Source organism: Moschus berezovskii, chromosome 3 (assembly GCF_049115385.1).
Source record: "Moschus berezovskii isolate FMDL1 chromosome 3, NW_MosBer_1.0, whole genome shotgun sequence".
NCBI lineage: Eukaryota > Metazoa > Chordata > Mammalia > Artiodactyla > Moschidae > Moschus > Moschus berezovskii.
Window position 1 is genome coordinate 73597974 of NC_142462.1, and position 23403 is coordinate 73621376.

Here is a 23403-nt window from a genome sequence, read left to right on the forward strand (position 1 = left end):
TGGCAGAAGGAAGGTGAGCAGGACTCCATCAGCTGTTGCTGACTTGAAGATGGAGGTGCCAAGTGGAAAGCATGGAAAGGAAATGAATTCTGCCAATGCCCTGAAGGCACCTGGAAATGTGTTTTCCAAAGAGCTTTCAGAAAGGAACACAGCCTGCCAACACCTTGGTTTCAGCCCTGTGAGATCTTCACCAGAAAATCCAGCCGCACGATGATGGCGTCTGACCTACAGAACCTGTAGGAGTGTGTGCCTTACATGGGTGGTAATCAGTTAAGGGAACAATAGAAAACCAATAGGAGATGGAAACAGACTACTAAAGAAACTCTGTCGTTTATCTGTTGAAGTTACAACTTGCTAATAATATCTCCTCTGGCAATGGCAAATTATCCATGTCTTTTCCTTCAGGTTTTCATTGCCCGCTACTTGTTCCCCACTCCCAGCCCACATACAAGCATGGCTTGCTCTCCTGAGTCATACACAGCATAATTCAAAGTCCACCTTTACCAGTTGGCAAGGCATTCCTGTCATTGAATTAGTTGGGATACTCATATTTTGTAGACAGGGAAATTCTGGAAAGGTCTATTACTCATACCTTGTCACAGTTTGATAAATCTGGAATAAAATTCTCGTGGGAATTAAATTTCTGACTTCTTATGGTTTGTCATAAACCTTTGGGATTGACAGTATTGAATTTGGAAGGAGCAAGGAAATCTGAGCTATATTGAAATATGAATATTTCCCACAAAATAGCTTTTTCCACTCTCTGTTTCTAATAATGCTGCCCTCTAATGCCACCCACCATTCTTTTAACCACTCAGGCTAGAAATGGCAGGATCTTTTTTTAAATTTAAATATATGTATTTATTTTAATTGGCAAATAATTGCTTCGCAATATTGTAATGGTTTTTGCCATACATCAATATGAATTTGCATAGGTATACATGTGTCCCCTCCATCCTGAAACTCCCTCCCCCTTCCTTCCCAACCCTGTCCCTCTAGGATCATCTTTAATGCAATCTCCTTTGGGCTGCAACCTCTTCGTGGCTGCCTGCATTCAGTGAGCTGATTAGCTGTAATGATTCTAGTTCCATACCATCTATTCATCCTATAAGAACTTTTCAGTCCAAAAGTAAAGGTCTTATTTCTTTCCTTTGTGCTCTCTGCTTTTCTATCTCTCTCTCAATAGCATGCTGAACATATTATCTTTTGCATGTAAACTTCACTGCCTAATAAAGCTTCATCCTGGCTTTTAATGCCTGTCATCACAGGGCCCTAATCAACCCTCACTCCTGCTCCACTGGGCTTCCCTCATAGCCCAGTTGGTAAAGAAGCTGCCTGCAATGCAGGAGACCCCGGTTCGATTCCTAGGTCAGAAAGATCTGCTGGAGAAGGGATGGGCTACCCACTCCAGTATCCTTAGTCTTCCCTTGTGACTCAGCTGGTAAAGAATCCGCCTGCAATGCAGGAGACCCTGGTTCGATCCCTGGATCAGGAAGATCTCCTGGAAAATGGAAAGGTTATCCATTCCAGTATTCTGGCCTGGAGAATTCCATGGGGTCAGACATGACTGAGCGACCTTCACATTCACTTCCCTGCTGCACTAAAGGGAATCATTTCCTTACTTACAATGATCAGCTTTTGCCACTGGTACTTACTCCGTTGTTCATTCTGAAAATCCCTGATTCCATCCTTGCTCAGTCCAGGCTTCATTATGTTTTTTATTGTTTGTTGTATTTAATAGTTCATTGGTTTTGATTTCTGAGAAGTAAGTTATACTTAAGATATAATTTTGTCAGTATATTTGGATAAGGAGGGGAGAGAACTGTGTTTGTGAGAACTGTGATTGTGTAGTTATTTAGACACCTTCTGCTGGTTGAACTGAGACTCTGTGATTCAGATTGTTTAGATGGTACACTGTCTCCCATTCATAATCTTATCTTAAAATGTTAAATTATTAACTTGACATGAGCTTGGAGAAAGAGATATGTTGGTGGGGAGGAAATAGGTAGAGGAAATTGGGATAAATGAGTGGGGACAGGGTGTTAGGGAAGAAAAGAAAGACATTGCCAAAATAAGAAAAATATATGTGAATGAAAAATATCAAGAATATTTGTAATATAAAATCATAACTATGCAATTTTATGAAAAACTGAGTAAACATATAAACAGTGACCCAAAGGAATAGTGACTTAAAGATTATAAAGTAAGAACTCTGGAATGTGTGGCTTGTCTCAGGGTTAGCCCTGGGACCTTGGGTAAGTTACTGAACGTCTCCTAGCCTCAGTTTTCTCATCTATGAAGTGGGGATGAAAAGAGTACATAACTATATGGAGTTGTGTGTATAAAATGAGTTTCTCTTTGTAAACAGGCAAACACAAAGGGAAACTCCCGTAAGTGTTAACCCTGAGGAGGATGTCCTTTGCTGCTTTCAGGATAGTTTTACTGTCTTCTTGCAATTGTCAAGATTTTATTTGCCAATCTTATTTTCATTTAATTTTGTTGATTTTTCATCTTATTCTCTTTTCTCCTTGCATCTTTTTGTTCATGGTATGTTAGTTTGGTTTTTTGAGATGTATTATCAAGAATGCCAAAATGTTTCCTGACATTTCATGCTGGATTCTGCTACAAGTTTTTTTAAAATATAGTTTTTTCCTGAGTTTTTTCTGTGCTCATTCTTTCCCTAACTATGAAGTCTTTTCTTCATAGGTTATATGTAGTTTGTTTATTTTTCCCTTGTTCATGCTGATGTTTGAAGAAACCTGTCCCTATCTACATCACCAAAATTGGCTGTAGTTCAGTGTAGTTATTATCTTCAAAGAAGGCAATGATTTCAGTAGTTAGGTGAAGACCAAAATTAGTAATTAATTGAAAAAAAGAGAGTGAGAATTATTAGAAATTAACCTGTTTGCTTTTAAATCATTTTTGTTAACAAATCAAATAAATATGTTTTATTCACTGATCTCTAATAGAGAACCCAGGCTGCCTTCTTTTTTCCACTAAATTTCATTTACATTATTTATTTATTTAAAAAAATTTTGACCTCACTGTGGGGCATAGGGGTCCTAGTTCCCCAACCAGGGATCAAACACATGCCCCCTGCAATGGAAGTGTGGAGTCTTAATCACTGGACCACCAGGGAAGTCCCCGGCTGCTTTCTGATTTCTTCCAATTTAGGTACTCATATTTGCATTACCTTAACCCTGCTTCTGTCTAAGACTTCTAGTTTTATTTCTTCAAAAGCATGGGAACTTAAAGATTTCATGAAGAAAACTGAGTGCAGAATCTCCCTAAATTTTTATAATTTTTTTCTACTGTTTCTCAGTAATCACTCCTATTAAGACACCAGTTCTTTTAGTGACTGTGCAAAGCATTGAACTTCTATGAATAACCTTTTGTGTTCATATTTTATTGGTTTAGGTCATACTTTATTATGTAATTGTAATAATAAGTACAATTTGTCAAAATTGCATTTGAAATAAATCACACTGAAGCTTGTAATCATTAACTCAAAAGTACAAAAGTAAGCAGCGATACCAAAGGTTGAGCTGACAGTACAAATGGTCCATCCTACGGGTATCAGGCAGTGTGGTTTACAGAAGGGAGGGGAGGCATCAATGAATCCAGAGTCTCTGAAATAGAAGTCAGTTGAGGGAGCTTCAAACAGAGCAGAGGTCCTCAAACTTCAACATGCATCATCATAATTATCTGTATGGCTTAGTATAGCACAGATCGGTGGGCTGCAACCCAGAGTTTCTGATCCCAGTGGGACTGGGGTAAGGGTTTGCATTTCTAACAACCTTCCAGGTGATGCTAACTCTACTGTTACAGGGAACACACTTTGAAGACCACTGAACTACAGCCAATTTTGGTAACATGGATGGGGACAGGTTTCTTCAAACATCGATCGGTGGACCGCAACCCAAAGACCAAATGTTATTTGGCAGGAGACCCAATGTTGTCTTTCCACTGTATCTACTATCCATCTTTTAGTGGATAAGCACTAGGTTATCTGTTACTCTTAGCTTTGGTATTGTGTTGAAACTTAAAATTTTTTTTCTGTGTCTACTCAGGAACTTTATTTGAAATTTGGTAAAGGATGGAATGAGAACTGTTAAAGTCTCACATTCATGATTTTTTGCTTCTTTGAAGAAAAAAACCTACTAGTTAGCTCTCTCAACCATGCTAGGCATGCTGTTTTCAAATCACACATTCCCCAGTCTCCTTAAAGAACAAAAAAAAAACATTTCTCTCTGTCAGGAATGTGTGTTTGGCAATAGCTTGCCAGCTGCAGGGTGGATAGGCAGCAATGTGGGTGTGTTGTCAGCAAGCTGAAGACTTTGTCTGAGAAGCAGGCAGATTATGTGATTGCTCTGTAATCTCCTTTTCAGAACTGGCTGACGGAGCTGGAGATCTTTGCTATCATCTTCTCAGCTGCCATCCATGACTACGAGCACACCGGAACCACCAACAATTTCCACATTCAGACCCGGTGAGGATGTTGAAATGTTTGGAAAAGAAGCAGGAGGGGTCAGGGATAGAGTGTGGAAGTCAGAGAGGGGCAGCCACCTTTCTTTTGCATGGTGGCTCTATTTTGAGTTTCTGAAGAAAAAAAAAAAAAGAGCTTATATAACAAGAGATCAGCTGGGTCAGCTTCAATCAAAACCTAAGAATTAAAGAAACCATTTGCTCCTGATTCTCCTATGTTATTCACATTAAATATGGATATACTTCTCTTAGTCACTTCAATCATGTCCAAATCTTTGTGACCCCGTGAACTGTAGTTCACCAGGCTCCTCTGTCCATGGAATTCTCCAGGCAAGAATACTGGAGTGGGTTGCCATTCCCTTCTTCAGGGGATCTTCCCAACCCAGGGATCGAACCCACGTCTCTTGCATCTCCTGCATTGCAAGCAGATTCTTTACCTCCTGAGCCACCAGGGAAGATCTGTTCTCTAGTCTAATGCTAGCTATTTTTGTTTGTATGGGCTATGCATATTATTTGCTGTTGTTCAGTCCCTAAGTAATTTCTAACTCTTTGTGACCCCCATGAACTGCAGCACATCAGGCTTCCCTGTCCTCCACCATCTCCCAGAGTTTGCTCAAGTTCATTGAGTTGGTGATGCCATCTAACCATGCATACTGTACCCATTTCTAATAGGAGGTGAAACAGTTTACATAAAGGTACAGATACCATGTAGGCTAAATCAGGGAAGACAGGCAAGGATTGAAGTAATTCTCTTGACATTAGCAATAGCAGAGCCATCTTACCTTCTGTCCTCAGGGATTCTGCTGATGCTTTTCTCATCCTCCCTGATTTCATCTCTGCCCTGTTCAGTGGGTATGTCACTTCCCGACACAAGGCTTTGGGAGCTAGGTGGTCTCATGTAGGCCACTTTGCACCCTCTGTAAGGAGCTTCACAAGTAGACACAAACCTCTGTGGGGCATATTAAATATAGGTCCAGGTACACCTCTCTCAGAACCTCTTCACTGTAACAGACATCACAGATCGATTTTGGTAATTTTTTTCTTACCAAACTGCAGATTTGTCCTTAGTATTCCTCTCAGCACAGAATTCCAGGCGAGCAGTACAGTCAATTGTCATTTCCATTTAGGGTAAAACCTTATCTGCCTTCTCCTGATCTAAGAACTTAACATCTCTTAAGACAATGATGTAGAACTGGAGAGACTCTTGACAGTAGGATTAATTGGATCTTGACAAAGAAATCAAAAGAAAGTAGAACTGGAAAATAGGCGGTGAGACACAGAGAAAGAATATTGTGGAGAGGCTTGAGTTTAAGACTAAAATACTTGCTGCTTTCACTTGAAAAAGGCAGGTGTGCACTCTAGATATATGTGTGTTTGTTAAGTCATTCTACATGTGTTTAATGAAGCCAGCACTTAATTATGGGGTACACAAAAGAAGCAATATCATCTGATCTCTGTTCTGAAGGGCATTTCAATAGAATGGAAGCAGACAAAAGGTCTTCAGCCACATGCTTCATTTTCTGCTTTCTGCCTCCTCATAGAGTGTCTCGGCTGCTGTGGAGCAGCTTTCTGTAGCTTTGTTACAAGATCTTTGAATACAGAGATTCCACAGAGCATCTCTGTTTAATAGGTATCTGCCAGTGGAGCCTTGACAGAGATGGCGGTGAATAGCACCTGCTGAAGGAAGAGAGGTGGGTGGAACATTTGTACCTGGATCTTGGCTGGAGACCAATGTCAAAACTAGTCACAACTCAGAGGAAAATGGCTTAATTGCAGTTAGAAAATAGCTTAATGTCTCAAAATAACGTCAATTGGTGCCTTACTTACTCAGTGGATGTAAGATTAGATCTTCCACCTCCTCGGGATTTGCTTGTTTTGTGTTATCTCCACTGGAGTGGGAAAATTCCAGAGGGCTCAGTTGAGCTTGATTTGAAATGAAATTTAAACTTTCATCTTCTTTAACTGAATTTTATCCATAGCATCTCTGCCTCTGTGATCCTTGTTTAGGAAACTAAATATGTGACCAGGTTCTTTGCTCTTTGTGGGCAGACTGTTGAGCCTGACACTTTCAAGGTATTCTACATACATTTCAAAGTTTAGAATGCAGATGATAGTTGGAAGTTATCTTGAGGGGAAATGGCTGAACTGTCAGAATATATTGCCTTTATTCAAACCCTGAAAGCCACTGTGGAGCTATGCAAAATCTTAGTTTATATATCTGAGGCTCAGCTTCCTTCATGAGAAATGAACAAGCTCTAATAATCTAAAGTTTCATTAAATTAAATGTATTAAAATAATATACCTCCTTATGTTGCTGTCATTCAGCTGTTTGAGGAAGTGACTAACAGTTGTCATATAACCCTTATATTTTTTATTCTCAACTTCCCATGTATGACTTTCACATGGCAAAATTTTAAGATCAAGCTACTAACAAAAGAACTTGCAAACTATACTTGCCAGGTGGTATGTGTTCAGCGAATTACAACTAAAACAAACAAACACATTCTCTCGTTGAATAAAATAAAAATAATCATTTCAGAAAATGTAAGGAAGTTTGACATGACCTGCATTAATTAAAAACGAAACACCTTTGCCACCACTACAGGCAATTGAGATCTTGTTATAGGATAATTTTTAGAGAGTTCTTAAGTTGGATATCACATGTGAAATACTAACTGTATATTGACATTTCAATACCCTACAAACATCAATTGATAATTTGTAGTGTTAGTGTTAGCTTTTTGATTGATATAAATGACATGGGGGCAAAGTTAATTGCTAAAACAGGATAAAGAGATGGTGTATTTCTACCTTTAGGAGAGTTAGCTGAAAAATCTCAGCTGTTCAGCATCCTAAATTATTTTTCTTGGCTTTCTGTTCAGGTCTGACCCAGCGATTCTGTACAATGATAGGTCTGTTTTAGAAAATCACCATTTAAGTGCAGCCTATCGCCTTCTTCAGGAGGATGATGAAATGAATATTTTGATCAACCTTTCAAAGGATGACTGGAGGTAAGAATGAGCCACAGGAGAGTTTTGGAAGCCAGGTAAGGAATGGTGAGGAGAGATGAAGTGTGCTTGTTTTGAAGCAAATGATACTCTGAAGTTTTTCTTGCTGTTTATTTCTGTTTTTTTTTTTTCTTGACACAAATATTCAAATATATTGTAGGCACTTTGGATATATTTGCTATTGCTTACCTTCAGTTCAGTTCAGTTCAGTCGCTCAGTCGTGTCCGACTCTTTGCAACCCCATGAATCACAGCACGCCAGGCCTCCCTGTCCATCACCAACTCCCGGAGTTTACCCAAACTCATGTCCATCGAGTCGGTGATGCCATCCAGCCATCTCATTCTCTGTCATCCCCGTCTCCTCCCATCCCCAGTCCCTCCCAGCATCAGAGTCTTTTCCAGTGAGTCAACTTGTCACATGATATGGCCAAAGTATTGGAGTTTCAGCTTTAGCATCAGTCCTTCCAGTGAACACCCAGGATTGATCTCCTTAGGAAACTAGTTTTGATCTTAAATGAATTTTATCATTTAACTTATTTTTGTCATTTTATTTTTGATTAGACTTCTTTAAAAAATCTTTCAAAATTTGCTGAGGAAATTGACACTTTGAAATAATCATGGATACTTAATTCTTTCACCTAAATGGCACTGTGTGTGTCTTTGAACTTGGGTAGACCTGAGTAGTTTGGGTAGTTTGAATGTGAACACAATCATTTATTAGCTGTATGTCATTTACGTAGCTACTCAACCCCAGTACACCTTTTAAAAATTTAATTTCTAGAAAATTTATAATAACATTTACCTTATAATTTTGCTAGGGAATAATAAATGCCAAAATCCATCTAAAATGCTTAATTCACTTTATGATACATATAGCAAGCCTGTGGATCATTGTAGCTGTTAATGTAGGGTCAAGATGTTTAAAAACTTTTAGGAAAAGTCATTTAAATGCTTAAAAACTTCTGAATCTACTGTGGTACAAATAATACTTCATTTAAATGCTTAAAAACTTCTGAATCTACTGTGGTACAAATAATACTTGTATTTTAATTAAATGATTTGTTGTTTATTGAATATCTCTGTGCCGTTATACAAGGAGTCAGAAATAAGCCATTCTGAAGAACAAGTCGGAAACTGATTTTCAGGAAGAGTTGGCTATTAGTTTCCATGCAGCTCTAGTTCATTAAAACCTAAAGGAGTATTTGTCTTGGATTTTATTGGAAAATGGTAGATTTAAGAAGCATCTAAAAATGCAGAGCATTTCAGTGAATCAATGCAAATCTTTCAGAAAAAGGAGCCCTCTATCCGATTTAAATGTTTGTAAAAGTATAACGAAAGATTTGAATATGGCAGAGAACAGCTTTACACGTATTTAGATGTGTCCTGGTTTTGAAGGATTCATACTTGTTTGGATAGTCTGTGTTCCTGGTCTCAGGACAGTCTAATGAAGCGCTCCAGAGCTTACATGATTAGCTCTTTTTTTTTTCTTTCGTTCTTTCTTCCCACCCTCCCTTCCTTTCTTCCTTAGTTTTATTATCCCAAGGGAGGGAAACAGGGAGGCAAAGTCGGATAGGTACATTCTAGAATTCCATGAATCCTAAAGAATGTTCAGCAAGGCTGTTAGGAAGTTCTTAAGCTACAGTCAGCCATCAGAGGAGTTCCATGTCTCCCAGGAAGAGAGACCCTCAGTCACCTGATGCAGCCCAGGGAAACATGACCTTGGGCAAAAATGGCAATAGTTTTCAGAATGTAGTAGCTGAGGCCCATGGCCATGGCCTGTAGTTGGAAGTCTGTGTGGTATATTCTCATGGCCACTATCCCATGGAGATTAAACTATTATACTAAATGGCTGCATAATATTCCATCTGTGGGAGTGCCATAATTAGTTTTGAATGTGTGAATATGGGTGCATTTGTGTGTTTGGGTTATTATGAAGATTCCTACGATGAATATCTCTTTAGTGTTTATTTATATGTAGAATTAATGGATCACAGAATGTTTGATGTTTTAAGGTTCTTGTTGAACTTTTTCAGATTGCTTTCAGGTAATGTACTGATACTGCTGGCCTGTGGGATTTGTGGGCATATGGGAGTTATGGCTGGATGGGCATTAATTGCCTCTTAACCTATTTTCAAAGTACAGATATGCCACTTCTATTGTCTATAGTTTTGTTAAGGATTTTCTATTTCTACTTAACTATATGTTTGTCAGAATTTAGTTATGTTATTTGTGCTTCCACTTTGCTATGATCATGAGCCTCATTCATTGTTCAGTGTACTGCTATGTTACGGAGGCTGGTTTTGGCAGTCTAAACCCAGAATCATTGCAACATGCCGGAACATATCAGTTCACACTGGAATACACTCATATCCTCCAGTGAAAACATCCTAATTATTTATCATTAGCTCTGTAAAGTAATACTCAAAATTCTCCAAGCCAGGCTTCAACAATACGTGAACCATGAACTTCCAGATGTTCAAGGTTGTTTTAGAAAAGGCAGAGGAACCAGAGATCAAATTGCCAACATCCGCTGGATCATCAAAAAAGCAAGAGAGTTCCAGAAAAACATCTACTTCTGCTTTATTGACTATGTCAAAACCTTTGACTGTGTGGATCAAAACAAACTGTGGAAAATTCTTAAAGAGATAGGAATACCAGACCGCCTGACCTGCCTCTTGAGAAATCTGTATGTAGGTCAGGAGGCAAAAGTTAGAACTGGACATGGAACAACAGGCTGGTTCCAAATAGGAAAAGGAGTATGTCAAGGCTGTATATTGTCACCCTGCTTATTTAACTTATATGCAGAGTACATCATGAGGAACGCTGGGCTGGATGAAGAATAAGCTGGAATCAAGATTGCCGGGAGAAATGTCAATAACCTCAGATATGCAGATGACACCACTCTTACGGCAGAAAGCGAAGAAGAACTAAAGAGCCTCTTGATGAAAGTGAAAGAGGAGAGTGAAAAAGTTGGCTTAAAGCTCAACATTCAGAAAAGTAAGATCATGGCATCTGGTCCCATCACTTCATGGGAAATAGATGGAGAAACAGTGGCAACAGTGGCTGACTTTATTTTTTGGGGGCTCCAAAATCACTGCAGATGGTGACTGCAGCCATGAAATTAAAAGACGCTTGCTCCTCGGAAGAAAAGTTGTAACCAACCTAGACAGCATATTAAAAAGCAGAGACATTACTTTGCCAACCAAGGTCCGTCTAGTCAAGGCTATGCTTTTTCCAGTGGTCATGTATGGATGTGAGAGTTTGACTGTGAAAGAAAGCTGAGCGCTGAAGAATTGATGCTTTTGAACTGTGGTGTAGAAGAAGATTCTTAAGAGTCCCTTGGACTGCAAGGAGATCCAACCAGTCCACCCTAAAGGAGATCAGTTCTGGATGTTCATTGGAAGGACTGATGTTGAAGCTGAAACTCCAATACTTTGCCCACCTCATATGAAGAGTTGACTCACTGGAAAAGACCCTGATGCTGGGAAGGATTGGGGGCAGGAGCAGAAGGGGACGACAGAGGATGAGATGGCTGGATGGCATCACCGACTCAATGGAGATAAATTTGAGTAAACTCTGGGAGTTGGTGATGGACAGACAGGCCTGGTATGCTGCAGTCTATGGGGTTGCAAAGAGTTGTACACGACTGAGCAACTGAACTGAACTGAACTGCATTCTTATTGGTTGGTATTTGTGAAGTACTAGTTGAGGTTACTTTGAATCCTACCTCTTGTCAAAATAAGTTATAAAATTGAATGGTGTGGCAAGATATAAGTAAATTTAGTATATAAAAAGTTAAAGTAGTCACTTGAAAAATATAGTTTAATGAAATCTGTTTATGTGCTAGCCTTATATATTTTTGTTCTTTTTAAAGTCAGCACAATCTTTATTATCTCAAAAAGAGTGAAATATAGTTGAATTAGGTCATGGAGCACCTCAGATATAGGAATTTCTAGTTCAGTGGAAATGTCTTTATAATTATAACCCATAGTGCTATACTTTTTTGCTACTCCTGTTTTTGGGGATTCTGTAAGTTAAGAAAAGATTGTAGTTGCTAACTTCTTAAGTTACATAGACTTAGTGTTCATTTAAGGACATGTTTGAAAATATTATTTTATCATGTTTTATTAATATTGAGATAGATTTCTTCAAGACAATGGTATTATCCAATAAATAAAATATTAACTTCTTTTTTTAGGGTTCTCAGTAAAGCCCATTAACCCAAAGATGACATATGTTTAGTATTTTACATCTTTCTAGGAAAGCAACTTAATATCTGGTGGATTCTATTTGGATACAAAAGTGCAGTGGACTTTTTAAGGACTTTATAAGTGAATATATTACCATGTATTTACTGCATTTCAAAGTGGAAAAACATGAAATCCCACACTGGGAATGCCAATTCAGCTGCTCATAAAGCAATTCTTCAAATAACAGCTCTTAATTATAGACAGAAATAAGATCAAATTGCCAACTTTGTTGAAGCATAGTGTAAACAAGGGAATTACAGAAAAACATCTACTTCTGTTTCATTGACTATGCTAAAGCCTTTGACTGTCTGGATCACAGCAAACTGTGGAAAATTCTTCAAGAGATGGTAATGCCAGATCACCTTACCTGTCTCCTGATAAACCTGTATGTGGATCAAAAAGCAAGTTAAAACTGGACATGGAACAACTGACTGGTTCCAAGTTGGAAAAGGAGTATGACAAGGCTGTATATTGTCACCCTTCTTATTTAATTTATATGCAGAGAGTACCTCATGTGAAATGCTGGGATGGATGAATCACAAGCTGGAATCAAGATTACTATCAACAGCTTCAAATATGCAAATGATGCCACTCTAATGGTAGAAAGGAAAGAGAAAATAAAGAAACTCTTGATGAAGGTAAAAGAGGAGACTGAAAAAGCTGGCTTAAAACTCAGCATCCATAAAATAAAGTTCATGGCATCTGGGCCTATCACATCATTGCAAATAGAAGGGGAAAAAGTGTAAGCAATGACAGATTTTATTTTCTTGGGCTCCAAAATCACTGCAGATGGTGACTGTAGCCATGAAATTAAAAGGTGCTTGCTTCTTGGAAGGAAAGCTGTGACAAACCTAGAGAGCGTATTAAAAAGTAGAGAAATCACTTTGCCGATAAAGGTCTGTATAGTCAAAGCTATGGTCTTCCCAATAGTCATAAACAGATGTGAAAGTTGGACCATAAAGAAAGCTGAGTGCAGAAGAAGTGATGATTTTGAATTGTGGTGCTGGAGAAGACTCTTGAGGGTCCCTTGTACAGCGAGGAGATCAGATCAGTCAATCCTAAAAGTAATCAACCCTGAATATTCATTGGAAGGACTGATGCTGAAGCTTCAATATTTTGGCTACCTGATGGAAGAGCCAACTCATAGGAAAAGACCCTGATGCTGAGAAAGACTGAAGGCAAAAGAAGAAGGGGATGTCGGAGGATGAGATGGTTAGATAGCATCACTGATTCAATCGGCGTGAATCTAAGGAAACTGTAAGATAGTGAAGAACAGGGGAGCCTGGCATGCTACAATACATGGGATCAGAAAGAGTTGGCCACAACTTAGTGATTGAACATCAATAACTATGAACAAAATACAGACACAAACACAACCTCCAATGACTTGAGGGCTCTAGAGAGTAAACAGAATTGGACAAATTTTGAAGATGTGTTAAAATTTGGAGACTCTTATAGGAAGAGGTGACTGTGATGTTTTGTCTCTGAAGGCAATCTCAGTCAAGGCAATACTGGTTGGTTAAAACTAGATTTATACAAAACCTTCCAGTATGTTTCTGGCTAGAGGCATTCAATGAGGGAAGAAAAAGATTTTCAACAAATGGTGTTGGAGCAAATGGATACCAATAAAAAAAAAAAAACTTTTATCTTTACCTTACATCATACTCAAAAATTATCTTGAAATTGATCATAGACCTAAACATAATAAAAGATTAAAATGGTAGGACTTCCAGAGGAAAAGTCCTTTCAGTAGTGAGAGATTTTTCAGAGAGGACCCCCAAAAGCATGAAACCTTAAATAATTATTTTAAAATGTAGAACTTTTTGAAAGATACTGGTTTAAAAAAAAAGAGGAGTAGGAGAAATTATTCACAACGCATTGAAATGTATTGAATTGTGCAGCCTATATGGAAATAGTTTATTCTATGCAAATTCTACTTCAATAAAGTTCTCAGAGACAGTAGTAAGAAGATCAGTGTTTGACAGGGGTTCAAGGCCAAGAAGGTAAGCATAGGCAAAGCATGTGGGATTTTAGGGTGAGGAAACAATTCTTACACTGTTAATGGTAGGAACGTGAGTGGATGCTTTATCTGACCCCATGGAACTGTGCAACATGAGAATGGCCCCTCAGGTGAACCATGCACTAGAGTGAATGCAAAGTGTAGGTATTGGTCATCAATTATAACACATGTCTAGCATTAATGTAAGAGGTTAGTAATGAAGGAAACTGTAGGGGAGAAGGGGCATATGAGAGCTCTCTGTACTATCTTCTCAACTTTTCTGTAAACCTAAAACTGCTCTAAAAAGGTCTATTTAAAAAAAGTAGGATCCCTATATCCCGTGTGTACCATGGATTATCAGTCACTCTCCTAGGATTAATTTCAAATTAATTTTTTCTCAAATCTTGAGCTCAGTGCAAAAAGGAATGCTTTCCTATATTTTGTTTCATTGAAATTTTTCCTGTGAATCAATTTTCCAATGATGTGCATTCCACATATGTTCCTAATAAGTGATTTCCTTCATCTTTAATCTTTGTTTCTCATAAAAGTCTACCTAAAAGACTCGTTAGATTTGAAATATCACAACTAACTGATTTTGATTAGAACTGGAAAAGAATAAACTAATTTTTACCTTCTATTTTTTACTTCCACCCTTTTTCCTCTGTGATGTATCTCTGAAAGGGAATTTCGGACCTTGGTAATTGAGATGGTGATGGCCACAGATATGTCCTGTCATTTTCAGCAAATCAAAGCAATGAAGACTGCTCTTCAACAGCCAGAAGCGTGAGTGAACCTGTAACCTCATGTGTTTTTATAGGTGTTTGACCTCCTACTTGTCCATGTCACTGTACCTTTAAAGTTTATCTCTTTTAATATAACTTTATTAAATGGTCTCATAAAGTAGTGACGCTTGGAGGAGAGCACATGAGAATATTACCTATCATGGATATTTCTCATCAGGGTTAAAATAAATAATAGGGCCAGTAACAATTTGCCCTAATGAGAATTTAAAAGATCCCTTCAATGCAGAGGCAACAAATAAAGGTCAGTGAGTGACTCTTGGATTCTTGTCTTTTTCATGATGACGGATATTCTAGAAATGGTTTTGAGTCAGTTTTTAAGGTGTCCAGTTCAATAAACATGGAGACCATGCTGATAAATGTCCCAGTTGGAGGATGAAATGATGATTTCCCCCCAGTTCAGCAGCAGTGGGCTTTGAGATGGGAGAATGGAAGGGATTTTTTAAAAAATAGTGATATTTAAAAAACTCTTATTGAGATTTTCTGAGTTTGGTCATTATGTGTTTGCGTCCTTTGGATTTACAGAATTGAAAAGCCAAAAGCATTATCCTTGATGTTGCACACGGCAGACATCAGCCATCCAGCAAAAGCATGGGAGCTCCACCATCGCTGGACCATGTCACTCCTGGAGGAGTTCTTCAGACAGGTACCTTGTTGCTTTGTTCCCCCACCTGGTGTCATCCGTGAATATAGCCTGACTTTTGTATTTCAGCAACACTGTAATCAGGACTGTTGTGGTTACAATTATCTTCTTTTTGAAGGGATGGTTCACAGCTTTTATTTTTGGCCTTCTGGTCATGTGATGTTTGACTCTCACCTACGTTCTGATTATCAGAATGTTATGGTATTTCTATCCTATGCATTTCTGTTTGGGGGAAAAAACACATTTCCTTGTGGCAGTCTTTTGTCAAAATATCATCTGAGGTACACGTTTACTTTTTTTTCTAATGGGGTGACCAAATGGCAGTCACTGTAACCTGCTTCTCTATTATAATTGACTGGGCTGTTCCTTTCTAGCAGACAAACCCATGTTGTCCAATTCCAAAGCCAGTTGGAGCAATTTGAGTTCAGAAAATTATTTGAAGCTACTGTTTCAATTATATTTAAACTTACTATATCCTAAGACACAGGGTAGTGTTTTCTACAAGAAAAATCAGTCTTTAATGAGGATACACTGCTTTAATTTTTTTTTAAGCTGCATAGAAGTAGAGAAATAAAACAGTAAATAAATGCATAGCACCAAGACTGCTGTCTTCTCAAACCCAGGCATGTGCACTAAGCTCATCTCAAGAAGAGCTGCCATTAAAATATCTGCTTTGAGAAGTGAGGTCCTGAGGTTCAAGGCAAGATGGCATGTAGATTGTGGGACCGGAACTACAGTTAATTCAAGTCCATATGGTTAATTTATTAGTTCTTATTAATTTACTGAGAGAGGTTACAGTACAGATTCAGAGACCTCTGACGTTCTATAAAACATTACGTATTGACCAGTCTCAACTTTTTCCCCTAAACTGACAAGAGATATACCCTTTCACTAGTTACTCAGATTTTTGGAAGCAAATTATTCTTAGGATTATTCTCAGGATTCTCGTTTGAATGGAGAAATTATAGAAGGCATTTCTGTGTTTGTTTTTTTCCATCTGAAGCTGCACACAATGTCTGGTATTGAGGTGGGACTAGAGCTAACTGTATATTAAGCAAAGTTCAGAAGCCCCTCTATTGGAATTCTTATTCCAGCTGCTCTGTGGCCTGGGACTAGTGAAATCACTGCTTTGGTTCCTAATGGTCTTATCTGTGACTTGTTTTGGGGGTATCAGGGGATTTAAAGGAAGGTTGGACCAACCTTTTTCCTTAGAGTCCTCCCCACATTAAGTGTTTTCTTCGTTCTGCCCAAGAGTGCACATTCTGTCCAACGTTCTGTCCAACACATGTACACATGTGTGCCCCCACTAAGCTGTTCTGTGAGTATGCCAGCAGGTTCCTTATTCAGCATATGGCTGTCTCCTTACATGGTCAACGCTTGGCCTCACAGAGTGGTTCTCAAGGGGAACCCAAGGGGTGAGAGGAACTAACACTGTACAGGTGTGGCCATATTGTATATACAAGAATGACCCAAATTCATTCTTAATTGAGGGTTAATTTTGAGCCATTTTTCCAGATATTGTTTTTCTAATATTAATCTCCACTTCCATTATCACATGCCTTTTTTGATCATTGCTTTTGTAATACACCCACTATAAACTAGGAATTTTAATCTGAAGCTAGAGGTAAATCACAGAGAAGGCAATGGCAACCCACTCCAGTACTCTTGCCTGGAAAATCCCATGGACGGAGGAGCCTGGTAGGCTGCAGTCCACTAGGTCGCTAGGAGTCAGACACGACTGAGCGACTTCACTTTCCCTTTTCACTTTCATGCATTGGAGAATGAAATGGCAACCCACTCCAGTGTTCTTGCCTGGAGAACCGCAGGGACAGGAGATCCAGGTGGGCTGCTGTCTATGGGGTCGCACAGAGTCGGACACGACTGAAGCGACTTAGCAGCAACAGAGGTAAATCATAGTTAACTCATAAATTTGAGGTATTGAAGTGATTCCTTTTTTAATTGTGAGAGAGTGAATATGAGAAATTACTTAAATGTGAACATTTTTCCCACTAAAGAAAACCTTATTTGCACAAACATAAACTTGAATTGAAAGAAAATGTACCAGAGCAATATGAAAACAACCGTATTGAATTTCTTGCCAATTGGGAATGAAATGTTAGCTCAGTGGACTGGAACTAATTTTTTAGCAATTATGATTCAGTAAATTATTTTTATTGACTTAATATTTTAACCCAGATGCCATAAGCCATGGTAAGTAACCCTTGTAGGAGAAATGTTGCCTTAGCTCTTAACTATAGGTTTTAAATTGAACAGTTCAAATGGGAAATCTCAATGGGACTGTAGAGTCTTTGAAAAAATTACATTTAGATGTTGGGTTATATTTCAAAATAAAGGCATAGCCTCAGTGCTGATAGACCAGACCTTCTATGCACTGCTGAGAGAGTAAGTTACATCTTCAGTTTCATAACCATATTTTACAAAATACAAGCCTCTGCCTCAGGTCTTTTTCAATGAAATACTGACTTTAAGAAACTGTGAGTTTGCCTTTTTGGTAAATACATCTTGAGAAACTCTGGAGATTCATTTGCTGTATATTTTTTATATTTTACAAACATTGCCTACAATTCTTTTAATTTCCTCTGTGTTTGTGGTTATTTTCCCATTTTTTGTTTATTTCATATACGCGTCTTTTCTGTATATAGTTAGCGATCATTTGAATATTTGATTATTTCTTTTTTATTTTATGATATAAATTACTGCTTTCATTTTTATTAATTTATTTCTTCTGCTTGATTATTATTAATTCATTTATTTAGCTAACTCCTCAAGTTGGATGTCCAATTCATTTATTTTCATTCTGCCTGTTCAATATTAGTAAATATAAGGCTAGGGGTTTATCTTTTTGTTAATCATGAATCTTGTAGATTCTGATATGCCGTGTGTTCACAATCATTCTTTATTAAATATTTTGTACTCTGAGTTTTGATTTTTCTTCACTAAGAGTTGCTTCAAACGGATGTGTTTGTTTATGTGATTTTCCCAGTGGTAGTTTCCTTTGCTTTCTACTTTTGTAATTGATTTGTGACTTATCAAAATTTGATCACAGAATTTTTCGTTGTTTGGGCCTTATTGTGAAATTTGCTTTTCACGTACTAAAAAAATCAATTTTTGTGAATGGTCATGGTTCTTGAAAAGTCACTTTATCTTCTACTTGCAAAGTATAAAACACCAGGCATATCCTTCCTCCTTATCAATTATGTCATTTAGATATTTTATGGAGAAGGAAATGGCAACCCACTCCAGTGTTCTTCCCTGGAGAATCCCAGGGACGGGGGAGCCTGGTGAGCTTCCATCTATGGGGTCACACAGAGTCGGACACGACTGAAGTGACTTATCAGTAGCAGATATTTTATATGCTATTTTTTAAAATGTGATGTTTCGTGAGCTGACAGGTGTTTATATTATTATTTTCTGTTTCTATGTAGTATAGTTTTTCTTCCTGAATGTTGATTCTGTGTTTCTGGTTCTTAGATATTCATAATTGCTAGATTTTCATAGTTTATTGAATCCTCTATCATTATAAAGCCTGCTTATTTGTCTTATCTAATGCTTTTACCTAGAATTAAAATTCAGCTCATTTTAAGAAGAGACTCTTGTCTTTTTACTCTAACCTTTTACTTTTAACTTTTTACCCTAACGTTTCAGAGACACTTTGATTTGGATATGTGTTTTAAACATTGCTTATAATTGAGGGATTTTTATGAGCCAATCTAAAATTCTTTTATTATTTGAAATTAACCATATTAACATCTGTTGATATGACAGGAATCTTTGCTCTTAGGTACTATCATATTTTATATTATGATTTCTGTTTTGTGGCTTATTTTAAAATTGTTCACTATATTGGCTGTTCAGTTCAGTTCAGTTCAGTCGCACAGTCGTGTCCGACTCTCTGCGACCCCATGAATCACAGCACGCCAGGCCTCCCTGTCCATCACCAACTCCCAGAGTTCACTCAAACTCATGTCCACAGAGTCGGTGATGCTATCCAGCCATCTCATTCTCTGTCGTCCCCTTCTCCTCCCGCCCGCAACCTTTCCCAGCATCAGAGTCTTTTCCAGTGAGTCAACTCGTCGCATGAGGTGGCCAAAGTATTGGAGTTTCAGCTTTAGCATCAGTCCTTCCAATGAACACCCAGTATTGGTTTCCTTTAGAATGGACTGGTTGGATCTTCTTGCAGTCCAAGGGACTCTCAAGAGTCTTCTCCAACACCACAGTTCAAAAGCATCAATTCTTCGGAGATCAGCTTTCTTCACAGTCCAACTCTCACATCCATACATGACCACGGGAAAAACCATAGCCTTGACTAGATGGACCTTGGTTGGCAAAGTAATGTCTCTGCTTTTTAATATACTATCTAGGTTGGTCATAACTTTCCTCCAAGGAGTAAGCGTCTTTTAATTTCCTGGCTGCAATCAGCATCTGCAGTGATTTTGCAGCCCCAAAAAATAAAGTCTGACACTGTTTCCACTATTTTTCCATCTATTTCCCATGAAGTGATGGGATCAGATGCCATGATCTTTGTTTTCTGAATGTTGAGCTTCAAGCCAACTTTTTCACTCTCCTCTTTCACTTTCATCAAGAGGCTTTTGAGTTCCTCTTCACTTTCTGCCATAAGGGTGGTGTCATCTGCATATCTGAGGTTATTGATATTTCTCCTGGCAATCTTGATTCCAGCTTGTGGTTCTTCCAGCCCAGCATTCCTCATGATGTACTCTGCATATAAGTTAAATAAGCAAGGTGACAATATACAGCCTTGACGTACTCCTTTTCCTATTTGGAACCAGTCTGTTGTTCCATGTCCAGTTCTAACTGTTGCTTCATGACCTGCATACAGGTTTCTCAAGAGGCAGGTCAGGTGGTCTGGTATTCCCATCTCTTTCAGTATTTTCCACAGTTTATTGTGATCCACACAGTCAAAGGCTTTGGCATAGTCAGTGAAGCAGAAATAGATGTTTTTCTGGAACTCTCTTGCTTTCTCCATGATCCAGTGGATGTTGGCAATTTGATCTCTGGTGCCTCTGCCTTTTCTAAAACCTGCTTGAACATCTGGGAGTTCTCGGTTCACATATTGCTGAAGCCTGGCTTGGAGAATTTTGAGCATGACTTTACTAGCATGTGAGATGAGTGCAATTGGCTGTACCATCTGCTTATTATGTATTTATTTCTTCTGATGACTTGAAAGTTTTATATTATGTTTTTAGTTTTAATATTGGCCAACTTGGTAATGCAAACTTTATATCCTCTTTTTATTTAGATAGTATCAATAAAAATTAGCAGGCTTCTGCTTCCTCTTGCCTCTTCTCCAACAGCTAGTTGTATCAACTTGCTTAATTCTTGTAGTATGTACCTTTGTCATTTAGATATAGCTCTATCTTTTATATATATCAGGTTTAAATGGTATATTTGCACCCCCATCTATACACATAAGAAAGCTAGTGCTTATTCAGTACCTCCCAACACTTTTCCCCTTTTCCTTTCATAACATGACTAATTCCTTGTTACTGTTTGTTGGCTGTATTATTTCTAAATTCTATTTTCTGAGTAAGCATTCTATCTCATGTACTATATGCTGTTTCCAAAATATAGAGCGAAAACAATGTGACCCAGAAAGATGGAAAATAAACGAGTTTGGCAAAAGCATAATTTTTTCAGTTGTTCTTGTCTTGGCTTTACTCAGTGATGGCACTTTGGCCACGTTTGGTTCATTCATCTATTGGTCAAAGTTGTTCCTTGAGTGGTGTCTTCTAGGAGTACTAAAAGCCACATTTCTGTGTGTTTGCAAGTTTTTCTACTGCTTTTATACTTGGGTCACAGTTTGCTTGGGTAAGACATTTTTTGAATCAAATTTCCTTTCCCTGAAGTCTTTTTTGATTGATGGTTTTGAACTGTGGTTTGGAGAAGACTCTTGAGAGTCCCTTAGACTGCAGGGAGATCCAACCAGTCCATCCTAAAGGAAATCAGTACTGAATATTCATTGGAAGGACTGATGATGAAACTGAAACTCCAATACTTTGGCCACCTGATGCAAAGAGCTGACTCATTGGAAAAGACCCTGATGCTGGGAAAGATTGAGGGCAGGAAGAGAAGGGGACAACAGAGGATAAGATGGTTGGATGGCATCACCAATTCAATGGACATGGCTTTGAGTAAACTTTGGTAGTTGGTAATGGACAGGGAGGCCTGGCGTGCGGCAGTCCATGGGGTTGCAAAGAGTTGGACATGACTGAGTGACTGAACTGAACTGAACTGAGGTCTTTTTTATAGTTTGTTTAAATGTCTTCCACCTAAGAATGTTGCTATGCAGAGGTTGGAGGCCATGCTGGAATTATTTTCATGTCTAGGTGGTATATATTTTTGCTTATGTGCCCTAAGAATTTTTTCTTTACCTTTGAAGCCCAGTGACATTACTAGGCTATATTTCAATAATGATTGCTCTATAATAGTTTTTCTTGGGGCCTGGAGTGTTTCTTTTCTGTATAGATTCAAGTTCCTTTGATGAAATCTTTAACGATTTCCTTTTCCATTTGCTTCCTTCTTTAGGAAAAACAGTTATTTGTATGTCACCTCTCTTGTTTTTCTTCTCTGTTATTTTCCTTTAAATTGTTTTGTAACTCTCTGATGAGTGGTATTTTTTTCATTCCTGAATTCCACATCTCTTAATGTATTTTTATAAAAAATAACTCTCCTTTGTGCTGCCTCCACTACAATCTTCATTTATGTGATGGTTCTGTTTTTCTTCTCCATATCTTCCCTGAGCTCTGCTAGTTCCTGTTTCCCTGAGCCCTGGTTCTTAATCATTTCAGGAATTTTTTTCCCATCATGGGAGTATGTATGTTTGGTCGTCACTTGGTGGCACTGTTTTTTTCTGATGAGTGTTCCCTATCTGTTATTTTTATTTTTCTGTTTCTTTTTCCATTTTTCCTTTTCATGTAAAGTATCTTTCCATAATTTTTTTTTTCCTCCTTGTATTGGTGTAGTGCTGCCTCTTCCTCCTCCCTTTCTCCCTCCACCTCCATCTGCTCTTCCTCTGCCCTTCCTTCTCCTTCATTTGATTATTATTTACCATCTTTGAGTGAAATGCATTATTTTTTGACCTACTGTTTTCAGGAGATAAGTGCCAGGCAGAAACGGGAGTTGGTGATGGACAGGGAGGCTTGGCATGCTGTCATTCATGGGGTCGCAAAAAGTCGGACACGACTGAGCGACTGAAATGAACTGAAGCTGCATGATTTATTATGAGTTTCTATGACGTGGTGTGTGTGTACGTGTGTGTGTGTTAGCCTTTACTTCTTCCCAGTCAGCAGTAGGCAGTAGTTGTAGGACGGCCCATGGTACAGTCTGTTATCCATACACTCTTGCCATGCTTGTATACTTTCTCATTCAGCATTTTCTTCTTTACTATTTCTTGAAGCTAAGTAGGGTTCAGAGTAGCTCTTCACATCAGGGTCTGCTGCTTCTCAGGTTTTCCAATGGGATGGATGTGGGGTGTTTTTCCTATCAGTGAGTTTTGAAAACCTCTGTTCTTCAAGCTTTATCTGACACCTGCAGTCACAGGCCTTTTCTGTGGGCATCTTCCATCAGCCCTCCTGGATATTCACAGCATTTGACAATTGTTCCTCACATAGTTTTGACTGAGTTCACAGATTTCTCCTGCTATTTGTTTGTGTTTCTGTTGTTTCTTGTTCTGAGAGGATAATTTCTGAGAGGGGAGGGCAAAGATGTCTTTGCTATACTTATCTTAAATCCAGAATTACAGTAATTTGCTCATACCTCATATTTGTAACTTCTTCCCTGGGAAAGAAGAGTATATATTGCTGCATTCTGTTCAGCTTGATGCTTTTGTTGTCTCCCCAATTAATTACCTTTTCTCCACTATACTGGGAAATACTCTCTCGTGATATCACCCAATGATCTTTTGAAGCTCTTGCATTGAGAGATGCAATTTGCCCTGTAAAGTTCCAATACAGAAAGAACCTTTGTTTCTCTTGCTTGTTTTGCTGCTTACAGATAGCTGCTGTAACAAACAAACCCCTGAAGTGTAAAACAGCACACAAAAAATGAAACTTTATCACCAACTCATGTAAAGTACCAACAAGAGTCTTGATTGGCAGATGGTTTACAATAAGCAGTGCTTTTAGATCCAGACTCTACCATCTACATGGCTTCCATGGTGCTTATCTACATCAAGGCAGCAA

At 38.3% G+C, this 23403-nt stretch overlaps 1 protein-coding gene across 6 annotated transcripts in view; it reads left to right on the forward strand.

Annotated features, from left to right (window-relative positions):
* Positions 1 to 23403, forward strand: part of PDE1C (phosphodiesterase 1C) — a 525292-nt gene that overhangs the window by 414789 nt on the left and 87100 nt on the right. For all 6 annotated transcript variants that reach the window (XM_088834595.1, XM_088834591.1, XM_088834592.1 and 3 more), the window contains 4 exons: positions 4389 to 4489; positions 7368 to 7496; positions 14423 to 14524; positions 15067 to 15187. In XM_088834595.1, the coding sequence (XP_088690721.1) occupies positions 4389 to 4489; positions 7368 to 7496; positions 14423 to 14524; positions 15067 to 15187 (453 nt within the window). The remainder of the gene's footprint in view (positions 1 to 4388; positions 4490 to 7367; positions 7497 to 14422; positions 14525 to 15066; positions 15188 to 23403) is intronic.